The sequence below is a fragment of the Perissodus microlepis genome, chromosome 3, assembly GCF_051167445.1.
Source record: "Perissodus microlepis isolate ML-2025 ecotype Zambia chromosome 3, ASM5116744v1, whole genome shotgun sequence".
NCBI lineage: Eukaryota > Metazoa > Chordata > Actinopteri > Cichliformes > Cichlidae > Perissodus > Perissodus microlepis.
The window spans coordinates 17,091,222-17,112,308 of NC_140463.1; the positions used below are offsets into that span (position 1 = coordinate 17,091,222).

General features: G+C 40.2%; 4 protein-coding genes and 1 pseudogene across 4 annotated transcripts; 3 read left to right on the plus strand and 2 right to left on the minus strand.

The window, feature by feature from the left end:
- The first annotated feature begins 3,244 nt into the window (after positions 1 to 3,244).
- Positions 3,245 to 3,758, plus strand: LOC146390233 (histone H2B 1/2-like). The gene has a single exon (XM_084923284.1). It carries the CDS (start codon positions 3,268 to 3,270, stop codon positions 3,640 to 3,642), a length of 375 nt encoding a protein of 124 aa, XP_084779410.1. The 5' UTR covers positions 3,245 to 3,267; the 3' UTR covers positions 3,643 to 3,758.
- A 2,740-nt stretch (positions 3,759 to 6,498) lies between these two features.
- Positions 6,499 to 7,207, plus strand: LOC146390234 (histone H1 pseudogene; annotated as a pseudogene).
- Positions 7,208 to 8,854: 1,647 nt separating this feature from the next.
- LOC146390235 (histone H2A-like) lies at positions 8,855 to 9,349 on the minus strand. The gene has a single exon (XM_084923282.1). It carries the CDS (start codon positions 9,292 to 9,294, stop codon positions 8,908 to 8,910), a length of 387 nt encoding a protein of 128 aa, XP_084779408.1. The 5' UTR covers positions 9,295 to 9,349; the 3' UTR covers positions 8,855 to 8,907.
- A 215-nt stretch (positions 9,350 to 9,564) lies between these two features.
- LOC146390236 (histone H3) lies at positions 9,565 to 10,544 on the plus strand. The gene has a single exon (XM_084923279.1). It carries the CDS (start codon positions 9,641 to 9,643, stop codon positions 10,049 to 10,051), a length of 411 nt encoding a protein of 136 aa, XP_084779405.1. The 5' UTR covers positions 9,565 to 9,640; the 3' UTR covers positions 10,052 to 10,544.
- A 2,785-nt stretch (positions 10,545 to 13,329) lies between these two features.
- Positions 13,330 to 14,251, minus strand: LOC146390237 (histone H4). The gene has a single exon (XM_084923286.1). It carries the CDS (start codon positions 14,208 to 14,210, stop codon positions 13,899 to 13,901), a length of 312 nt encoding a protein of 103 aa, XP_084779412.1. The 5' UTR covers positions 14,211 to 14,251; the 3' UTR covers positions 13,330 to 13,898.
- Positions 14,252 to 21,087: the final 6,836 nt, after the last annotated feature.

Below are 21,087 nucleotides of genomic sequence, written 5' to 3' on the forward strand. Positions count from 1 at the left end.
TAGATGACCTGCTCCACCTCCTGAGCTACAGTCACCTCAGTAGTGTTGCTAGCAGAAGTTGAAGTAAATTATGTAGAAATATTCATATTCATTCATATTCTTTTCTACTCACAAAAAGCATGAATTCAGTCTCCTTGAAATTAAGGGACAATTTATTGATATCAAACCACATCTTAAAAATTTCCAGGTCATTTTCAATTGTATACAAGAGATCCTTTACATTACCTTTATGTTACCTCCAGTAACGCTGTGGGAACCTTGGAGTCATTTTTGACCAGGATATGTCCTTCAATGCACATATTAAACAAATGTGTAAGACTGCTTTCTTCCATTTGCGCAACATCTCTAAAGTTAGAAATATCCTGTCTCAGAGTGATGCTGAAAAACTAGTTCATGCATTTATTACTTCCAGGCTACTGCAATTCATTATTATCAGGATGTCCAAAAACCTCTCTGAAAAGCCTTCAGTTAATCCAAAATGCTGCAGCAAGAGTACTGACAGGGACTAGAAAGAGAGAGCATATTTCTCCTGTTTTGGCTTCCTGTGAAAATCCAGAATTGAATTCAAAATCCTGCTCCTCACATACAAGGTCTTAAATAATCAGGCCCCGTCTTATCTTAATGACCTTGTAGTACCATATGACCCTATTAGAGCACTTCGCTCTCGCTCTGCAGGCCTACTTGTTGTTCCTAGAGAATTTAAAAGTAGAATGGGAGGGAGAGCCTTCAGTTTTCAGGCCCCTCTTCTGTGGAACCAGCTTCCAGTTTGGATTTGGGAGACAGACACTATCTCCACTTTCAAGATTAGGCTTAAAACTTTCCTCTTTGGTAAAGCATATAGTTAGGGCTGGACCAGGTGACCCTGAATCCTCCCTTAGTTATGCTGCAATAGACGTAGGCTGCCGGGGATTCCCATGATGCATTGAGTTTTTCCTTTCCAGTCACCTTTCTCACTCACTATGTGTTAATAGACCTCTCTGCATTAAATCATATCTGTTATTAATCTCTGTCTCTCTTCCACAGCATGTCTTTATCCTGTTTTCCTTCTCTCACCCCAACCGGTCGCAGCAGATGGCCCCGCCTCTCCCTGAGCCTGGTTCTGCCGGAAGTTTCTTCCTGTTAAAAGGGAGTTTTTCCTTCCCACTGTCGCCAAAGTGCTTGCTCATAGGCAGAGGTGGGTAGTAACGAGTTATATTTACTCCGTTATATTTACTTGAGTAAGTTTTTGAAAAAAATGTACTTTTAAAGTACCTTTTTTGAACGATACTTTTTACTTTTACTTGAGTACATTTTTGAAGAAGAAACGGTACTTTTACTCCGCTACATTTTCAAAATTCGACTTGTTCCTTTTTTTTTTTTTTTTTAAAAAAATTAGTTTAACACATTAGATAACATTCCGCCAGTGCAGTTTCCGGTAACTTTTTAGAAGAACCTTGAGAGCAAACTGCTGCTGAAGCTTAACCATCACATCACTGAGTGAAGAAATGGCACATTTTTGCTAAATATGCAGAAATAAATGCACACCCATACAACTTATGGTAAACTGAGCTCCCTTGTATGTACATATGTTGAAGATGCCTCGTTCTAATGTTTTCTCTGAGGCTGCTGTGCCATTTGGAGCAAAAATTAATATAAAGTTTACAGCATATCTTGTCACTGGAAATTGTTTGCACTGTTTATATATTTATATTATTTACTGTAGGTATGTTGTGAAAAACTGAAATCTGGAAATTAGAATTGCTGTGCCTTATTTTCTTGATGTTTTTACATATATTCCTTTTGAAAATGGTAAAATTTGTATATTTATTTATTTTTGTTTGTCTGATCAAATTTATTTAAAAAATAAATCGGACATTTCAAACAGTTACTTACTACTTGAGTAGTCTTTTCGCAAAGTACTTTTTTACTCTTACTTGAGTAACTTTTTTGACAACTACTTTTCACTTTTACTTGAGTAATAATATTTTAAAGTAATGCTACTCTTACTTGAGTACAATTTTTGGATACTCGACCCACCTCTGCTCATAGGGGATCATATGATTGTTGGGTTTTTCTCTGTACCTATGAAGCGCCTTGAGGCGACTTTTGTTGTGATTTGGCGCTATATAAATAAAATTGAAATGAATTGAATTAATTTGCATACTTTAATGAAGTTTACTTTTTTTAAAAAAACCAAAGGCAAAGCTGGAGCTAAGGCTAAGACCCACTCATCCCATGCAGGGCCGTGGGAAAAAAATAAAAATAAAATAAGATAAGCGTTCACAAAACTAATCTAACTGTCATCTATGAATCTAATTCACGGGTCATATATTTGTTCTCCCACAGAAAATGATCCTTATTACTGCCAACTCTTCCAGAGATGTGAAAATCGACAATATAGAGATCATTCAAATCTACCAGTCAAACACAACACTGTTGTAAAAAGAAAGAAGAGAGACGGGCACTTGAGTTTGTGCAAATCAAAGTGGAATGAATGTGATTGGTTGAACAGGTGTTCTTGCTGTGTGTTCTGTGTTATCCATCAGCGTCAAAGAGACTCAGCAGCAGATTAAAATGAAACAGAACAGCATTTATATATTATAATAAATCACCAAATGGATACTTTTGCCCATGTTCATGTGGAAATGCAACACACTGTTTGCTCTCTCTGTCTTTATATATATATATATATATATATATATATATATATATATATATATATATAGAGAGAGAGAGAGAGAGAGAGAGAGAGAGAGAGAGAGAGAGGGTTCAGTCTAATATGTGCGCTCCAGTGAGACATTAGACTTCAGTAAAACTATGCAGTTACTTAATTATGCCCAGTGTTTAATCTCCACTGAGAGGTAAAACTCAGCGAAGTTTTAAAGCTGTGTGCTGGTGAGCGTAAACTCTGACTATCACCATGTTACATGGGCGCTACAGAAACACGAAACAAGGCGGAATTATTATTAAAATGATTTCATTGTTGTCTGAAGACAATACTGATTCTAACACATCCATATCTGCCACACAGAGCTCTACATTTACTGCTCATTTAGAACAAATGACTGTCAGCAAACGAGGACACAATCACACAGCCCACTGTCTTTGTTCGATGCGCCTGTTTCAGCAAAGTTCACAAACTCCCTCCAACACAACGTCCGGCCCACTGTGCGGCTCCACCAATGAGATCCGAGGGCCTGCGCAGTGGTATTAGCATACAGCCTGTATAAAAAGCGCCGCTCTCGGTCAAACCGCTCATCCGTTACTGTAGAGTATCGAGGAACGAAAATGCCTGAACCCGCCAAGTCAGCGCCCAAGAAGGGCTCCAAGAAAGCCGTGACTAAGACCACCGGCAAGGGCGGCAAGAAGAAGAGAAAGACTAGGAAGGAGAGCTACGCCATCTACGTGTACAAGGTGCTGAAGCAGGTCCACCCTGACACCGGGATCTCCTCCAAAGCCATGAGCATCATGAACTCGTTTGTCAACGACATCTTCGAGCGCATCGCTGCCGAGGCATCTCGCCTGGCCCACTACAACAAACGCTCCACCATCACCTCCAGGGAGATCCAGACCGCAGTGCGCCTGCTTCTCCCCGGTGAGCTGGCTAAGCACGCCGTGTCTGAGGGCACCAAGGCCGTCACCAAGTATACGAGCTCCAAGTAAACTGACTGGATCTCAGACGTCAACACAACGGCTCTTTTCAGAGCCCCACACACTAAACTGACGAGCAGAATTCCTACCGTTAAACATGCAGCTTACTGTGTTGCAACTACTAGAATCGCGGATGTGCATCTTTGTGTCACTGGGTGGTATCAATCCGCTGTACCGACCCCAGTCAACAGGAATGTGTTCCGGTTTTTCACTTTGTGGAAAGACAAAGTCACTATAAACAGAATTAATGCGACTTTGTATTAAACACTTGGTTTTACTTCAGAGTACTCATATTTTTTTTTTCTTCTAATATGCAAAGTTGAGCTAGTCATTAGATTAAAATGCTTGGGTACAGAAAACTAGTATCAACATTCATGTTGCAGCTTTTTCTTGCACGGTCGTGTCTGTATCGTTTGTCTGTATTCATTTTGTTGCAGTTTTCTGCTTCTGCTGTGAGGTCCTACCTCCATGCACTAATACAATTAATCGCTAGACGGCTATTTTTTATAAATAATACTATATTAGGGAAATTTTCCCATACATATTTTTGACCTGGGGGTAGACTTGATTGTGAAATGGAAAATGCTTATGAAATTGCAAATTAAAAACATGATGCATTTAAGGTAACCCTTCATTTTTATTTAAGAAAACTTGTACTGTGCGAAGAGGCTGGAGTGCAGAAAAACTGGTAGAGATGCAGTTATACATTCTACCTTGGCCCCACAAACTATCAGCTAAAGAGAAGAAATAAATTAAATTGCTGCACATTTTCTAGACTAACATTTTAAGATTATTTTAAAAATAAAATATCTTTTTATAACATTAAATGTTACGAGTCAAATGGAAGTCTTTCTAAAGTTATTTGATATTTACATTATGAAAAGCAGATTTTTGACATTTTACCTTTTTCCCGTTTCCAGATAAAATAAACACGCACAAAACACAAGCAAACAGCCAGAACACAAAGCTGTAAAACCCACCCGATTGACCAAAATCAACTCAAAATACTCCCACACAACAGAACCTCCTCTATTCCTCGCTAGCTCCAAATCTCTCAGTGGAATGATCAGTGGTTTGCTATCTGTCACCATCAAAACACTCCACAAATCCCGCGAATGATTCACCTGCTTATAAACCATTGAATCAGACACCGAAGCAGTTAGCTTCTAAATGAAGCTTCGGACGTCACTGATCACGTGACTCTGGCCAAACGAATCAAGCTTTGACACAGTGCTTCTGAAGCAGTGTGTTGATTTTTTTGACACACGCACCGGGGCGTCAGCTTCAAGCGAGCCATCACTACTGCACTGCACATGGTTGAAATGACAAACCCACCTAACTTGATGTGCACTTTAACACACAACTAGACTAACTAGGATACAAAGGGCTCGTTTGTTGGACTATTACAGGGCAAAAATTGGCTAATTAGATGCCAAAATGCATACTAAGAAAGATATGAGTTGTTATCATCATTTATTTATTTATTTTTTTGTATTCTTTTCCTCACTTGTGGTGCCCCTGGATGGATGACACTGTTATCATTTGCCTATACTGCCTATGCCACAGGCAGGCCCTGCTGTGTCCTTCACATCCAGCTTTCCTAGCAATGCCCAGAGGAATTTCCATCAAAGCTTTCTTCAGTCTAATTCCTAATGTGGTCGCTCCATGGCCACCTTTCTATCTGCCTTTATATAATGCAACTATTGTAGGAAGTGCTGTGTATAAGATGGAGGAGTTGTACAGGAGGTAGGTAGGAATGATTTCCTGTGGTGTTCAGATGGGACTTTTGGTTATCTCAGTCTCTCACTAAACCCACTCCTGTGACTGGTCAGCACATGATGGTGTGGGTCAGAGGTATTGTTCAGCATTTGACTTATCATGGACAAAAATTGTGGTCACATATTTTTCAGTAGGTGGGAGAATAACAGAATCCTCCAGAAAGAGGAGCAGAGATATACTGGGCATGAGATAAGCTATTAGTGCCAGAGCATGGGCAGAGTAGGATAAAATAAATAACAAATAATAACAACAACCTTATTATATTACAATAATAATTAATAAAATAGATACAATGATAAAATAATGTTTGACTAATAGCGAAAGAGTGATTAACAGTGAGATGGCTGGATGTTCTTAGCAGGTATTGAGTATTACACATTGAGATACTCAGTGATCAGTTTGTGGATGTGTGTATTCACGTGTTCATTCACTGCTGTTGTTTATTGTAGAGTCAGTAACTGTAGAAGGAAACTGAGTCAATGCAGACTAAGAGATCAGAGCCAAAGTGTGGAAGCGAGCTGCTGTAAGGTCACTAATGAAGCTTCTGATGTACAACAATGTGAGTGAAACTGTGCTTTGGTTAGAAGTGAGCAGCTGTCACACAAGTCTCGCTGCTCCGTGGGCCTCCAGCAGCATCGGTGTGTTTGCTGGGAGCTCGCGGCGTCACTTTGTCCCACAGCTGCGCTCACCAGATGCTGATTTTAACTCTGAGTGCGTGAACAAACATGTGTATCAGCTGGAAAAGGCTTTTTACGGAGCTCTGCTGCGGCTCCATCGGTTTTAGCAGAGAAAAGAGTCCAAGAAGCCGCCGAGCAGCGCTGAGCTCCGCACCGAGTCGCTGAGCTTTGGGAGCTCCACGAACCGAGAGCAGAGAGCACGAGAGCCCGACACGAGGCCTGCACGAGGAGACACAAGCCCGCTGTGGACGGCTCCACTGTCGACCTGCAGTGCTGCTCACACACTCACTTTGAGCTCTTTGATCCCGAGACACGAAACACAAAATGAAGCTTTGGAGACACGCGAGAGCTGCGCGCGCTGCCTTCACTCTCCACGGTTCTCATGGTGCGTTTAAGTTCAGCGTGGCGCTTCCGACTTGCCATCACTGTACCGTGAATCTCGATCAGACGCGAAAGAGGAAAATGTCCGAGGAAGCTCCCGCACCTGCTGCCGTCCCGGCCAAGGCGGCCAAAAAGAAGAAGACGACTGCTTCCAAGCCCAAGAAGGTCGGCCCCAGCGTGGGCGAGCTGATTGTGAAAACCGTGGCCGCTTCCAAGGAGCGCAGCGGAGTGTCTGCAGCCGCGCTCAAGAAGGCTCTGGCTGCCGGAGGCTACGATGTGGACAAGAACAAGGCCCGCGTCAAGACCGCCATCAAGAGCCTGGTGGCGAAGGGCACTCTGGTGCAGACCAAGGGCACCGGGGCCTCCGGATCCTTCAAGATGAACAAGAAGGTTACTGAGAGCAAAGCCAAGAAGCCCGCAAAGAAAGCCGCTCCTAAAACCAAGAAGCCCGCCGCGGCCAAAGCCAAGAAACCGGCAGCAGCTGCTAAGAAGTCGCCCAAGAAGGCAGCAGCCAAGAAGCCCGCAGCTGCTAAGAAGTCGCCCAAGAAGGTCAAGAAGCCCGCAGCGGCGGCCAAGAAAGCGGCCAAAAGCCCCAAGAAGGTGGCAAAGAGCCCCAAGAAGGTGCTCAAGAAGGCTCCCGCAGCAAAGAAGTCCCCCGCCAAGAAGGCCGCCAAGCCCAAAGTCAAGAAGGCAGCCAAGAAGAAGTGAGCTGCCACCGCTCTCTCACTCAACAACGGCTCTTCTCAGAGCCACCACAGCAACACACAAGAGCTCCTTCCTCTCACCACTCGATCATTCATAATAATATCCTTATTATTAAAGCACACAATTTCTCCTCATTTTACTCATTACATTTATGACTTGTATTAGTATCGTGATACACATTAGTGCTGTCTTCACAAGTCTGCAACTCCAGAAAAGACAATACAAATATTAACAACTCAATATTTACAATCATACCTTCATAATACAAAACATTACACCAATTCTTTTACTGCGAAACATTATCATGCAAGAAATAAACTGTTAAAAGTTATCAACTACATTTTAAAATATTCTATTGAACAATACATAATAGAATCTGCTTTTATTATAAATTCGCGGTTCTTTCCCATTGCCTACTGGTGGTGGTCAGACGGCCCGGTGGCGCCAGTGTCCGGCAGCCTCGCCTCTGTCAGTGCGCCCCAGGGTGGCCGTGGCTACAATGTAGCTTGCCATCACCAGTGTGTGAATGTGTGTGTGAATGGGTGGATGACTGAATGTAGTGTAAAGTGCTTTGGGGTCCTTAGGGACTAGTAAAGCGCTATACAAATACAGGCCATTTACCATTCATAGATGCAGGTTCTTATTCATGGATGAAATATTGAGTTCTATTTTTTGTAAGCCTACACTGGCTGTTCTAGTGGAAGTACATAGTATATTTTAACGATACCTAGCCAGTATCATCCACTTGAAATGCTCTACTTTACAACCTTATCCAAATAAATCTAGGCCAGCTGAAATGATATTGGGTGATTTCAAGGGCACATTTTACTCCAAGATGAACCCATACAGCTATTTATTTTAGTATGCATTTAATTTCTTACTGATTTCATACGTGGAGTTCTGTAGCTTTAACGATGAGGGGAATTCAGTTTTTTCAAAATATAGTCTTGAGTTTACTTCTTGACCTCACCGATGCTTTGGATATCCCTGAAGAAGAGTCAGTGGCTGCCCTGTGTCCCCCTCCTCAGTAGTTTTCTACCAATTCTATTGTTCAGTCTGGGGGCCTGTCCTCTCCCCAGACTAGTAACTGTGGCTTCCTGTTTATCTGGCTGAGGCAGCGTTCACTCATTTTATAACAGGCAGACCCCCACTGTCAATACATTCTTCCCTCCATACAGTTAAACACCAAAGTTGATAGCTAAACCAACTGATTTGGCACGTCAGAGGTCAGAGTTAAGAAACTTGATGCCATTCTTGAGCGCTTTAAGGTCGTATGAAATGCTTTGTGTTTGCTTGCGTGTTGTCTGCCGTTTCCATGAGCGTAGCTAATCATTAATCAATGAAGTCATAGTAAGCAGATCACCAATGACAAGCTTAGAATTTTCACACCAAATTAAGATATGAGGACAGAGTTGGGACAAGGCACGAGACTTGACCACACAGCGAGAGAGGCTGCAAGTTTGTCTTTAGATCTATTGTAGTACTTCAGTTCTACTCTGATGACAAAACCACAGTAGAAACCATTGACTGGTGAGTAAAGGTAAATTTGAGTCCCTTACTGTGAAAGATGACAAATTAGTGTACATTTTAAAATAAATAGAGATGCATAATATACATTACCCAGTACACAAAGTCCTGATAGAGACTGTAACAGCAAGAAGAATGTTTGCTGAGAGAGAGAAGTGTTTGGCTCTTAAAAGAGCCTTTGTTTTTGGTGAAGCCGAGCGCTTTGCGTTTACTTGGCCTTGGCGGGCTTCTCGGTCTTCTTGGGCAGCAGCACAGCCTGGATGTTGGGCAGCACACCACCCTGAGCGATGGTGACTCCCCCCAAGAGCTTGTTGAGCTCCTCGTCGTTGCGCACAGCTAGCTGCAGGTGACGTGGGATGATACGAGTCTTCTTGTTGTCGCGGGCTGCGTTGCCAGCCAGCTCCAGGATCTCAGCGGTCAGGTACTCGAGCACAGCTGCCAGGTAAACGGGGGCACCGGCTCCCACACGCTCCGCATAGTTGCCTTTGCGCAGCAGTCTGTGGACACGACCCACGGGGAACTGAAGCCCGGCACGGGATGAGCGAGTCTTGGCCTTAGCTCTGGCTTTACCTCCGGTCTTGCCGCGACCACTCATCTTGACAGGTTCTTCTCTTCGTAGTATCGAGACTAAGAGGAAATGTGGCCCGACCGGCTCAAAGCCTCGCTTATATTTCCGCAGAGCGCGCGCAGCTTCGTCACGCACCAATCGCAGAGAGGCTTGCGGCAGCGCGCAAATTCAATGCACTTTTCTCCAATGAGCGGCACACACCAAGGCGGGGCGGTGCTCCTCTGAACGGTGCTGAGCACCACGTGGAGCCCCTCACCAATCACGAGCCGCAGCGGCACCGCGTCACAGGCAGTCACACACTTTAAGAGCGGCGAGTCTCGTCTGTTTGCTACATTTTCTGCTGTTAGCACAGTAAAAAGAAAAGAGACAAAGAATGGCAAGAACCAAGCAGACCGCTCGCAAGTCTACTGGCGGCAAAGCCCCCAGGAAGCAGCTGGCCACCAAGGCTGCTCGTAAGAGCGCCCCGGCCACCGGAGGCGTCAAGAAGCCTCACCGTTATAGGCCCGGTACCGTGGCTCTGCGAGAGATCCGCCGTTACCAGAAATCCACCGAGCTGCTGATCCGCAAGCTGCCCTTCCAGCGCCTGGTCCGCGAGATCGCTCAGGACTTCAAGACCGACCTGCGCTTCCAGAGCTCTGCTGTCATGGCTCTGCAGGAGGCTAGCGAGGCTTACCTGGTCGGACTCTTCGAGGACACTAATCTGTGCGCCATCCACGCCAAAAGGGTCACCATCATGCCCAAAGACATCCAGCTGGCTCGCCGCATCCGCGGAGAGAGAGCTTAGGCTACACGCTCTCCTAACAACGGCTCTTTTCAGAGCCACCTCACTCGTATCAAGAGCTCGCTCCTTTATTGTTTTCATTAGTATTGTTTTTATATTAATCTCGTATTCGCACTTCAATGTTCTTGTGGCTTCTATACTAGAAACCACAGTTGGCATCAATGTTGAATTCATCATAAGTGTCTTAATATGGGCGAATGACTGAATGTAGTGTAAAGCGCTTTGGGATCCTTGGGGACTAAAAGCACTGTACAAATACAGACCATTTACTATTAAGTTCTCTCAGTCTCCCAGAGTAGCCTTTCTAATTTTGATTGAACTGTCAGAGAAAACGGCAGCCTCAAGTAAGCCAGGATATTGGTTTACAGAGGCTGTTAAACTTGCGTCTAACGTTAAAATGTTGGTGACTCAAGAATGTCATCGTAATGGTACTGACATATGTTTACAAAATGTACACTTTATATTTGCATTTCAAGTTATAAACATTTACTCAACATGTCTGGGTTTTTTTTTTTTTTTTTTTTTTTTTTGGTTTTGTTTTTTTGGTTTTGTTTTATTTTGTTTTTGTTTTTTAATTGTAAAAAATACTAGGATTTAAAGATCTGTGTGATTCCAGATCAGTAATACTAATGCAGTATGTCAGTGAGGGGAAAAACAACTAAATCCAGTTGAGCTGAAAAGAATGATACCAAACAAGGCAAGGGGAAAAAAATAAAATGAAACAATTTGAGGGTGAAATACAAACGTAAACTCAAAAGGAATCAAAAATGGCCGGTGTTATTTCAGACCACAGTGGGTTAATCCAACAAATCATGAAAAATTAGGTTTAAAATTTTGTTCATGACTGTAGATTTCTGACATTTTGTGTAATTTAATCATGTAACAATGTGATTGTTTTCTAACAAAAACAGTGTGAAACTTAAGTTAGACTTGTGTTTGTAAATGAACCGCCCCATGTTGTGTAGCTTTCTGGATTTTATACTTATTGGGCTACATATTTATTTATTATACAGGCTATACAGTACATAAGATCAAAACTCACATGTTTTATGTAACTAAAGCGTATAATTATGTGGGCTACGGACAATTAAGTTATGGACTATATTCACATGAAGAACATGTATACTTACTGAATTTGAATCATTTTAACCATATGTAACCACCTGCATGTGTTTGGGGAAAAAAAAGGCTTTGATTTTGCCACCCCATTTGATTTCTTTGCCACCTTAAAAAATTTCTCTAGATCCGCCCCTGCTATAGATTAACTAGTATTTATTATCGTGACAATTGTCGGGCTGTTTTTAGTCATCCCAGTATCCTCGGCTGAGGCTGAAAGAAGCTTCAGTGCTCTCACAAGACGAAAAACATGGCTATGGTCAACAATGACTCAAATGAGATTAAACAATGCTGCTGTGTGCCATGTCCACCAGGAGAGACTGGACAGTAAAGATGTAAAACCAATATGCCAGCAGTTTATCTCAGTTACCGAGAGGAGAAGGCATGTGTTTGGCTGCTTCACATAGTGGACATTGAGTTGTTGTGTGGGGCACCAGTAGTCCATGTCTGTTTCTGTAACAGTAGTTCATGTTTAGAAGAAAAAAAATCCCATCTGACTGATTTGATCAGGGCAATAGTGTGCCTAAAATATTGCATAATTTTGCTGAGAGATCTTTTACTTACTTACTTAGGTAATCTTAGATGAGTAGTTTTATGGACAAAAACCACCAGGTCATTCAGTGTTCCCTTAGTGCTAATGTATAAGAGATGTTGGTGCACTATGTTACGGATTCAAATATTGGGGATGGATACAAGAGGAAAAACCACAATAACAACACTGGTCCGGCCGGGTTGAGTCAAACGATGATTTTAATGATCACACGCGTGGGAGATGGACACTGTACGCAGACAGCATCAGATCTCAAAATGGTGGAGCATTGATCAAACTCTTATAACCTCTAGTGGCCCCCACCTAATCATAAAAGCCTAAACATTCACATTCTTTCTCTCACACAGTGTCTAAGCTACAACCTTGGCTCCCTGTTTATCTGCTCCTGCTGAGATGGGGCAGAAAACTCCAGTATGTTCTGTTCTCTTCTAATCAGACAAATAAGGCGATGACTTTCTGCAAACAGTATTTCTCATAACTCAGCAGTATAATGCATCATAAAACAATATCATTCATTCACAATCAACCAGCAGTCTAATGTAATGCAACTCAGCTTAACAAATGCAATAGTTATCACCTTCTTCTAATTCAGGAGAATAATGCAAACTAAAACTATATAATAATTCACCATCTTTAATTAAGGGTCTAACATGGCATAAAATAATATTATAATCTGACAACTATAACTGAAGTAATGTTGTTAAGTCTGTAAAGTCATATTCTTTTATTGTCATGGCTCTATTTTTATATGGAATATGGCTGAAGTAAACTAAAGTCTAAAATACTTAGTCAGTCTGTTTGTTTAATAGTAATTTAGCATTATATAATTCACATATAAAACTATGAGCTGTAATTTTAAATGGTTTAAAAGCATGTAGAATAGCATATGTAGGCAGGATCGTCCCCCGCCACCTGCAGCTGGCCGTCCGCAGCAACGAAGAGCTGAACAAGCTGCTGGGCTGAGTGACGATCGCTCAGGGTGGTGTGCTGCCCAACATCCAGGCCAAGAAGACTGAGAAAGCTAAAGAAAATCCAGCGACTGTCCTCAACCAACTAACGGATCTTTTAAGAGCCACTCACAACCTCTGAGAGTACACTTGCTTAAAGTAATGAAACTAAATCTTTAATCCATAGGTGTCAAACTCATGTTCACACTAGAACTGAAGTGGGACAGCCCTGTTAGTCAGTGTGTGCAACACATTTATCTGTTTTACTACATGAATACAAATCTGACTGAGTTAAATTGTAAAGTTATCACCCAAACTTTTTTTTTTTATAAACCTGCTGTAAAAACAGAAATCTGTGTAGTAAGAGCATAAACATTCTCATTGTTTGTACTTGCACTAAAACTTAAAAACAAGACAGCTGAGCAGATTAAAGAGGTTCAGACTAATAATAATTATAAATCACTACAAAGGTCTGAGAGTCATTTAGACTGATAGCGAGCCACAGCTGTGTGCTACATGCAAACATACTTTGTGTATGGTCTATTTTCTGATCTGTAAATGTGGTCTTTCTTAAAGGTTTTTTTTTTTTTTTTTTTTTTTTTTTAAACCTGGAAGCATTTCTAATAAATGTAGACATTCGCGGCAAAACTTGTTTGCGATGTGCATTTGTCCATCACAGAGCATTTACAGTAACAGCCTTTGATACTTTGTTTGCACTTTAAACAGACATGTTGCATATCAAACACATAAGATGTAGGTACTAAAATATCTCTGCTAGATAGTGTTCCTTTTATGTAGGCTATGTCAGGATTTTAAGGCAAGGCAAGTTTATTTATATAGCACAATTCAACTACGAGGTTATTCAAAGTGCTTTGGAGTGCTTTTAAGACTGTTCTTTACACTCCTGCTGTAGGGGAGTAATTAAACAGTGGTATTGATCAGGTCTGTAAGAGCTTTAGACTAGTTTGTGGCAGAGTCAATAGTTTTTTTTAACGTGTGCCTTTCATTTCAAACACCTTCATCTCTGAAATATGATGGGAATGCAAGTCAGTAAGTTATGTGAAGTTACTTCTTACCACTACTTCATAAGTTGGTGGGCAGACGTTTGCAGGTTTTTCACTAATGCTTTTGAAAGTTTCTGCCAAAACATGACTAAAATAACAATCACAGAACACAGCCCTTTAAGTGAGGTGTGTGGCTCTTAAAAGAGCCGTTTGGTGGATTAGGGTGAATGAGTTTAACCGCCGAAGCCGTACAGAGTGCGGCCCTGCCTCTTCAGAGCGTACACCACATCCATAGCGGTCACGGTCTTCCTCTTGGCGTGCTCCGTGTAGGTGACGGCGTCACGGATGACATTCTCCAGGAACACCTTGAGCACACCGCGGGTCTCCTCGTAGATCAGACCAGAGATACGCTTCACTCCGCCACGGCGAGCCAGACGGCGGATGGCGGGTTTGGTGATGCCCTGGATGTTATCACGGAGAACTTTACGGTGACGCTTAGCGCCTCCTTTACCGAGTCCTTTGCCACCCTTGCCTCTTCCACTCATGGTTAAGGGTTCTTCTTTGAACAAAGTCGAATGAATCTTAACCCCACGGAGCCGTGTTATTATCTGTGCTCGGCGGACGTAAAAGAAAACAGACGGTTCGCTGGACGGCTCGAAGCTCAGTGGCTCCGCCCACTCTTCAGTTCTATAAATGTGGAAATGTTGTCTTTTGTTAACCCTTTGATTGCTCAACCATTTGGTTTAGCATATTTTGAGAGACTATATATAATGAACTGGAGTACTTAGCTTAACCTCATTGAGCCATCTCTACCACTTGGTTGAGTTATGTTATCCTAAAAAAAAACACTAGATGGCACTGTGTCAGGATATGGCAGGCCTCATCTGCCACCCTCCAACCAGGAAATCAGAAAGCAAAAAATCACTCTGGACACATGGACTGTTTTGGCTAAAAATTTTAAAGGTAAGTACATTTTTCTGCAGTATAAACATGTCAGAGGCTTTACTGAACATGATTATGTCATTTGATACCAGAAAATAGCTGTAATAAATCCATAATATTTTTTTAAAAACATGCTCAACCAAACGGTTGATTTGTCAATTGATGGTAAGAGTAGCAAAACTCAGCTAATGTTTAGAACTGTTGTTTTAACATATGAAATTGACTATTTACTATTGAATATAAATAATTTAATGATCTATACATGTAAATATGACATGTTTAAATTTTTCCATGACAAGTACTGTATGTTACAAAATGTTCTAATGTTTAAAGATTTACTCACTTTCTGTGATTATTTTTTAAAGTACAGTTTTAAATGACACATGGAAATCAAACCAACTATATTTCTACAATTTTATTTTTTTTAATGTTTATTAGATGGATTGCAAATCCTTTTATGGAGCAAGACAACGCACCTATCTGGCCCTTGTACCTGAAAATTCTCAGGACTCCGATGGTGAACTGAGTGATGATGACCCAATAGAGGATCCAGATTTTCAACCCAATTTTGCAGATGATAGTAATGAAAGCTGCTTTGATGTTTCCCTGGATGAAGATGCTCCTTCAACAAGTAGATCTAATAAACTTTAGCATAAAATGAGCAAAAAAGGGAAACCTATCCTAAAAACAGTTCCCTTGGATGAAGCAGAGGATACATTAGACCCATCTTCCTCTTTAGTCCCAAAAAAAGACACAAGAAGAATCTGGAAGCATGAGGACATTGAAGAATTTCAAGTTCCAGATGCAAGTTTCGAAACCCCTGACGCCCTACAGTCCCCATTTCAGTACTTCAAAATGCTCTTCACTGATGAAATGATTGATCATATTGCCTATCATACCAATCTGTATTCTGCTCAAGAGTTGGGGGACACAATCAAGACTAGCCGTAAGGAAATTGAAGATTTTCTGGCAATCCTCCTATTCATGGGTGTTTTCAACTTTCCATCGCTAGAGGATTACTGGCACCATGAGTCACGTTTCAGTGTGATAGCAGATATCATGCCAAAGAAGAGATTCCAGCTTTTGCGCCGGTTCATTCATTTCAGTGATAATCAGCACTGTACCACCAGAAGATCTAATCATCAAGGGGTATTGGTGAAGTTGCATGAACGGCAAAAGAAAAGAGCCAGAACTGTTTCAGTGTGTTCTCAAATTTTTCAGTGCAAAATGGCAATGGTATATAATATACCACCAGAATTTTCTGGAAAATAAAATAAAAAATGTTAGTGCTGTTCCAACACTACAGTGAAAAGTTTATGTTAACAACAAGTCAAAAGTGAATTTGTATGTTTATGAATTTTTGGTAATTGCAGATCAAGTTTTTGATCAAATTTACAATATTTTTGTGTTTTATACATTTTGTGGTTTGTTATTATAACGCCCGCTGTTGAAATGGAATCCAACAATGTTTGATGTTTTACTACCACAACAAAGTGGGTCAAACACAAAATTGGGTAGTTATTGTTTTGCAAAATGAGTATAACCTTTACTTTTTTCTACTAGTTATGTCTGTAGAACTTTATGTAGTTGTACCATAGAGAGACATCTCAACCGTTTGGTAGAGGGTAATATTTAAAAAACTATAAGGTGTGTATAATTTTTTTTTTTTGATTGTGATCATTATTGACCTAAAGGAATAGAAAATATGAACAAAAAATTTTTTCATTGTATTTTTCTTGGTGAGGCAGTCAAAGGGTTAATGACAAATTAAGTCTAACCGAAGGGAGGCTCACACCAAATCGCACCCAGAATGTCATGTCAATGTTTTTTCTGCGAAATCTACAAGTGTATTTATTCAGTGTACAGTAAACTGCGATGGAGACAACCAGTGATACTCCACTCGCAGTCACAGTCATGCTGTTCCTCATTTCCGCCAAAGGCCAGTAGATGGCGGTAGTTTCAGCTGCTCATGTTTTCTTTTATGTCTTCTTTTACATGAGATATAAATTTAGGAGTCCATCAAGCAACACTTCAGATTCATTTCTTAACAGCAAAAGAGAGTGGAAGAGTTAAGTCTTTGTTCATTCAAAGAAGAAACTGTAACCATCAGTCGAAGAGGCAAGTGGCAAAGAATTATGCTTTTAAACAAATTGTGTGTTAAATTAATATGGGGAACAAACCAAGAGGTAACGAAACGAACCTTGATGTATAAAGGTAAAGACTGTGGTGAATTGGGTGTGCCTGATCTTAGTATCACTTTGAGAATTCATTTTATTAAAAATGTTTTTAGTAAGAATGTTCTTGCAGACATGAGGAGGAGGAAAACTCTAGAACAAAAAAATAATAGTCCTTTAACTTGGGATCTTTTAAAGATATGATTAATGTTAAAATGTTTGAGTACGACTTTGGGGAGGTCAACTGATTATTATTATTTTTTTTATTTCCATGTAATTGTAAACTATTATGTGTATTGCCATGTATTTTGATGCAAAGTTTTTATGTGTTGCTTTGTTATGAATTGCCATGAATTTTGAAAAAAAAAGTTTTTAAAAAAAAAAGTAAGGGTGGTGATAGTCTGTTACCTTGAAATCTTTTAAAGATATGATTAATGTTAAAATGTTTGAGTACAACTTTGGGGAGGTCAACTAATATTTTTTTTATTTCCATGTAATTGTTTTAAACTATTATGTGTATTGTCATGTATTTTGAATAAAAGTGTAAGGGGGGCAAAAAAAAAAGTAAGGGGAGGTAAACGACTTTTAAGCCTAATCTTGAAAGTAGAGATAGTGTCTGTCTCCCGAATCCAAACTGGAAGCTGGTTCCACAGAAGAGGGGCCTGAAAACTGAAGGCTCTCCCTCCCATTCTACTTTTAAATACTCTAGGAACAACAAGTAGGCCTGCAGTGCGAGAGCGAAGTGCTCTAATAGGGTGATATGGCACTACAAGGTCATTAAGATAAGATGGGGCCTGATTATTTAAGACCTTATGTGAGGAGCATGATTTTGAATTCCATTCTGGATTTAACAGGAAGCCAATGAAGGGAAGCCAAAACAGGAGAAATATGCTCTCTCTTTCTAGTCCCTGTCAGAACTCTTGCTGCAGCATTTTGGATTAACTGAAGGCTTTTCAGCGAGTTTTTAGAACATCCCGATAATAATGTATTATAGTAGTTCAGCCTGGAAGTAATAAATGTATGAACTAGTTTTTCAGCATCACTCTCAGACAGGATATTTCTGTCTGTCTGGATATGTGTTGCAACTGGAAGAACGCAGTCTTACACATTTGTTTAATATGTGCAGGACATATCCTGGTCAAAAATGACTTCAAGGTTCCTCACAGTGTTACTGGAGGCCAAGGTAATGCCATCCAGAGTAAGAATCTGGTTAGATACCATATTTCTAAGATTTACAGGGCCGAGTACAATAACCTCAGTTTTATTTGAGAGAGATATTCTTTAATACTGTGACATGCATGGAGCGCTATCTTGCTGTTGTTCACCCCATCACCTATATGGGGCTGAGACATTCGGGTGGGGTCAGGATCAGAAACATCTGCATTGGGTGTGTGTGGTTAATGTGCTTTACTTGGATTGGAGTAACAGCTCTATATTACCCTGATGTTCCCTATATTCTATACTTCTCTGTGATGGCGGCCACATTAATTATTGTCTCTTTTTGTAGCCTCTCTGTTCTCTGTGTTCTGATTCGTCCAGGTCCAGGAGAAATGGGAGCAAACAGGGAGAAGATTGATCATTCAAAACAGAAAGCTTTCTACACCATCACAGCAATAATGATAGTGCTGTTGGTGTCTTTTCTAGGAATGCTTGTTACAGTTGGTCTGACTAACTCAAATCTGTTACGTAACACAGACAGGTGTGTCATTTTCTTGTCTTATAACTGGTTCAATTTGCCATTGAGTCTGATTTTACCTCTATTATTTCTACACAGAGCAGGAAAACTATCCTGTAGCTGTTTCAGCAAGAATTAAAAATAAACAAAATCACAATCACAAAAATAATAATAGGTGGAATTTAAGCAGAAGTGTTCAATTTGTGAAAAGTGTGCTTTTCCTGTGTCAGTTTGTGTTGCTCTTTCTAAATACTGTGTTAAGTAGCAGGATTCAATTTGAGTCAAACTTTGTGCACCAACCTAATTCATAGTGATGTGTCTGTCGCGAACGAAATGGCTCTTAGAGCCGGATCTTTGACGTGAACAACACAAGCCGGCTCCTTATCGCGAGCCGTGGGTTTTTTTTTCTTTCTCTCACCCTCTCTCTCGCACTTTTTTCCCACTTCACTCCGCACGTGAGCCTCGTGCTTTGCGCTGGGCAGAGGGGGGAGGGGCGGTAGTTACACTCTCAGTAGCACAGGAACAGAGCAGGAGGGAGAGAGAGAGAAAGAGAGCCAGGGACAACAACGTCACATTAGAAAGGTATAGTAATCATACACAACTATTTTCAGTTGCGGATGATAACGGATTCAGAAAGTTTATTCATGCAGGCCCATATGACAGAGAATATGCATCTTCTTTTTGTTTTCATATTTTAATTAATATTTTATTATGTTGTGGTTTGCAGCGTTTTGTGTTGTTTCACTTTAAATTGGTTTAAAAGGAAAAAGCTGAAAATTGAAATAGTTAAAAGTTGAACTGTGACTAGTTGGTATTTGTATTATATGATTTATTTATTACATTTTATGTGGAGTGAATAAATAAAAGTATACTTACGATGTGTCTGTGAAGGTTCTCAGTCATCCAGGTCATCGTAGTCAAAGGAGCTTGCAAAGAAAAGCGTCTGGACTTCTTTAAGTCGTTTCACCTCTCATCCGAGAAGCTTCTTCAGTTCTACGGTCAAATGTTCTAAAGATACTCCCACTAGGTTTAAATCTGGGACTCCCCACCATTTGACCTTAGAACTGAAGAAGCTTCTCGGATGAGAGGTGAAACGACTTAAAGAAGTCCAGACGCTTTTCTTTGCAAGCTCCTTTGACTATACTTACGATGGCCCCAAGAGACAAAGCATGTACAAACTCCAAAACATGTACAAACTCCGAAACACATAAAAATTCAGAAGCACGTAAAAACTCCAAAACACATACAAAAGACAACAGAAGTGCTCCAGGATGCTAGGGGCAGTGTTAAGCTTTTGTTCATAGAGGCTACACAAGCCAGCAAGTACCAACGACCGGATTTGGTGTGTGGCAGTAACAGGTAAATGAACATTTTTTTTAAATTATTTGAATATATATGAGTGCTTGTGTATAAATACACAAACAATACACACATGCTTTCAATTGTGTAATTTAAGTGATCTGGGTAGCTCTGTTTTGGAAGTTCAGTTAACGCTAGAAATGTGTTTTGAAGTTTGTAAGTGTTTTGTCTCTAGGGGCCACTGTACATATTTATATATAAACATATATAAATAAAACCACTTTTTTTACATTAGTAATTCCTTTTGTGCATAATTTTATATTATTGTTAATAATAAATTAATTAAAGCAACAAAACAACCCGAAGAGCCGGTTTGGAGCCGAAAGTGCCGGCTCTTTTTAGTGAGCCGAGCCGAAAGAGCCGGTTCTCTAAATAGAGCCGGAAATCCCATCACTACTAATTTAATTAAAATATGGACCTCACTGAAATTAAATGAAATAATGGCAGGTATAGAAAAAAAAATAACTGTAACGCCTGCAGTGTGAAATAATTGCATGAAACTGAAGTGTTCACTGAACCTTCTGACAAAAAAATAAATGTATTAAATTACATTAAGTTAAATTAAATATCAATTGCATATGACTTTTAATTTGTATGATTTTTGTTACATTTGGCTTTAAGGTGAAGTTATACGTTAAATAACGAGTAGCACATCTGTTAAATTAAAGGACAAGTTTTTAACTTTCAGATTTAAATATAAATTCAGAGTTACTGTGTGCACAGAAAAACAAATACAACAATCAGAAAATCTCATAAAAATCATTACTGAATTAATCTTTCAGGTGCATTTGATCTATTATCTATTTTGCATGTCTTGTCATCACAGCCTATTCTGTATTATAATTGTGTTGCATTAAAACTTGAAAAGTAAACTTATAACATGTGTGCCTTTGCATTAACTTCTTCTGTCAAATGCATCAATGCAGACTTTTAATCCAACATCCATCCTGTATATATACTGAATTTGTATATATGATCATAAATGTGAGAAAGAAATGTCCAAAACGATAATATCGTGTCTTTAATATATATGTGGCTTGTATCCTATTGATGGTGTAAGACATACTGTATTCCTAGCGACAAAAATACCATCTCTATGGCAACTGTATGCAGCCCCTCAGTTGTTTTTAATGTCAGGTTTTTGATTAGCAGTAGCACTGCAGGTTGAAGTTGAAGTAGTGGCCATTTGATTCACAGTAACCTTCATTTGCTTAAACAAACGAAACCATCACACCTATTACATACATATATATACATATATACATACATACA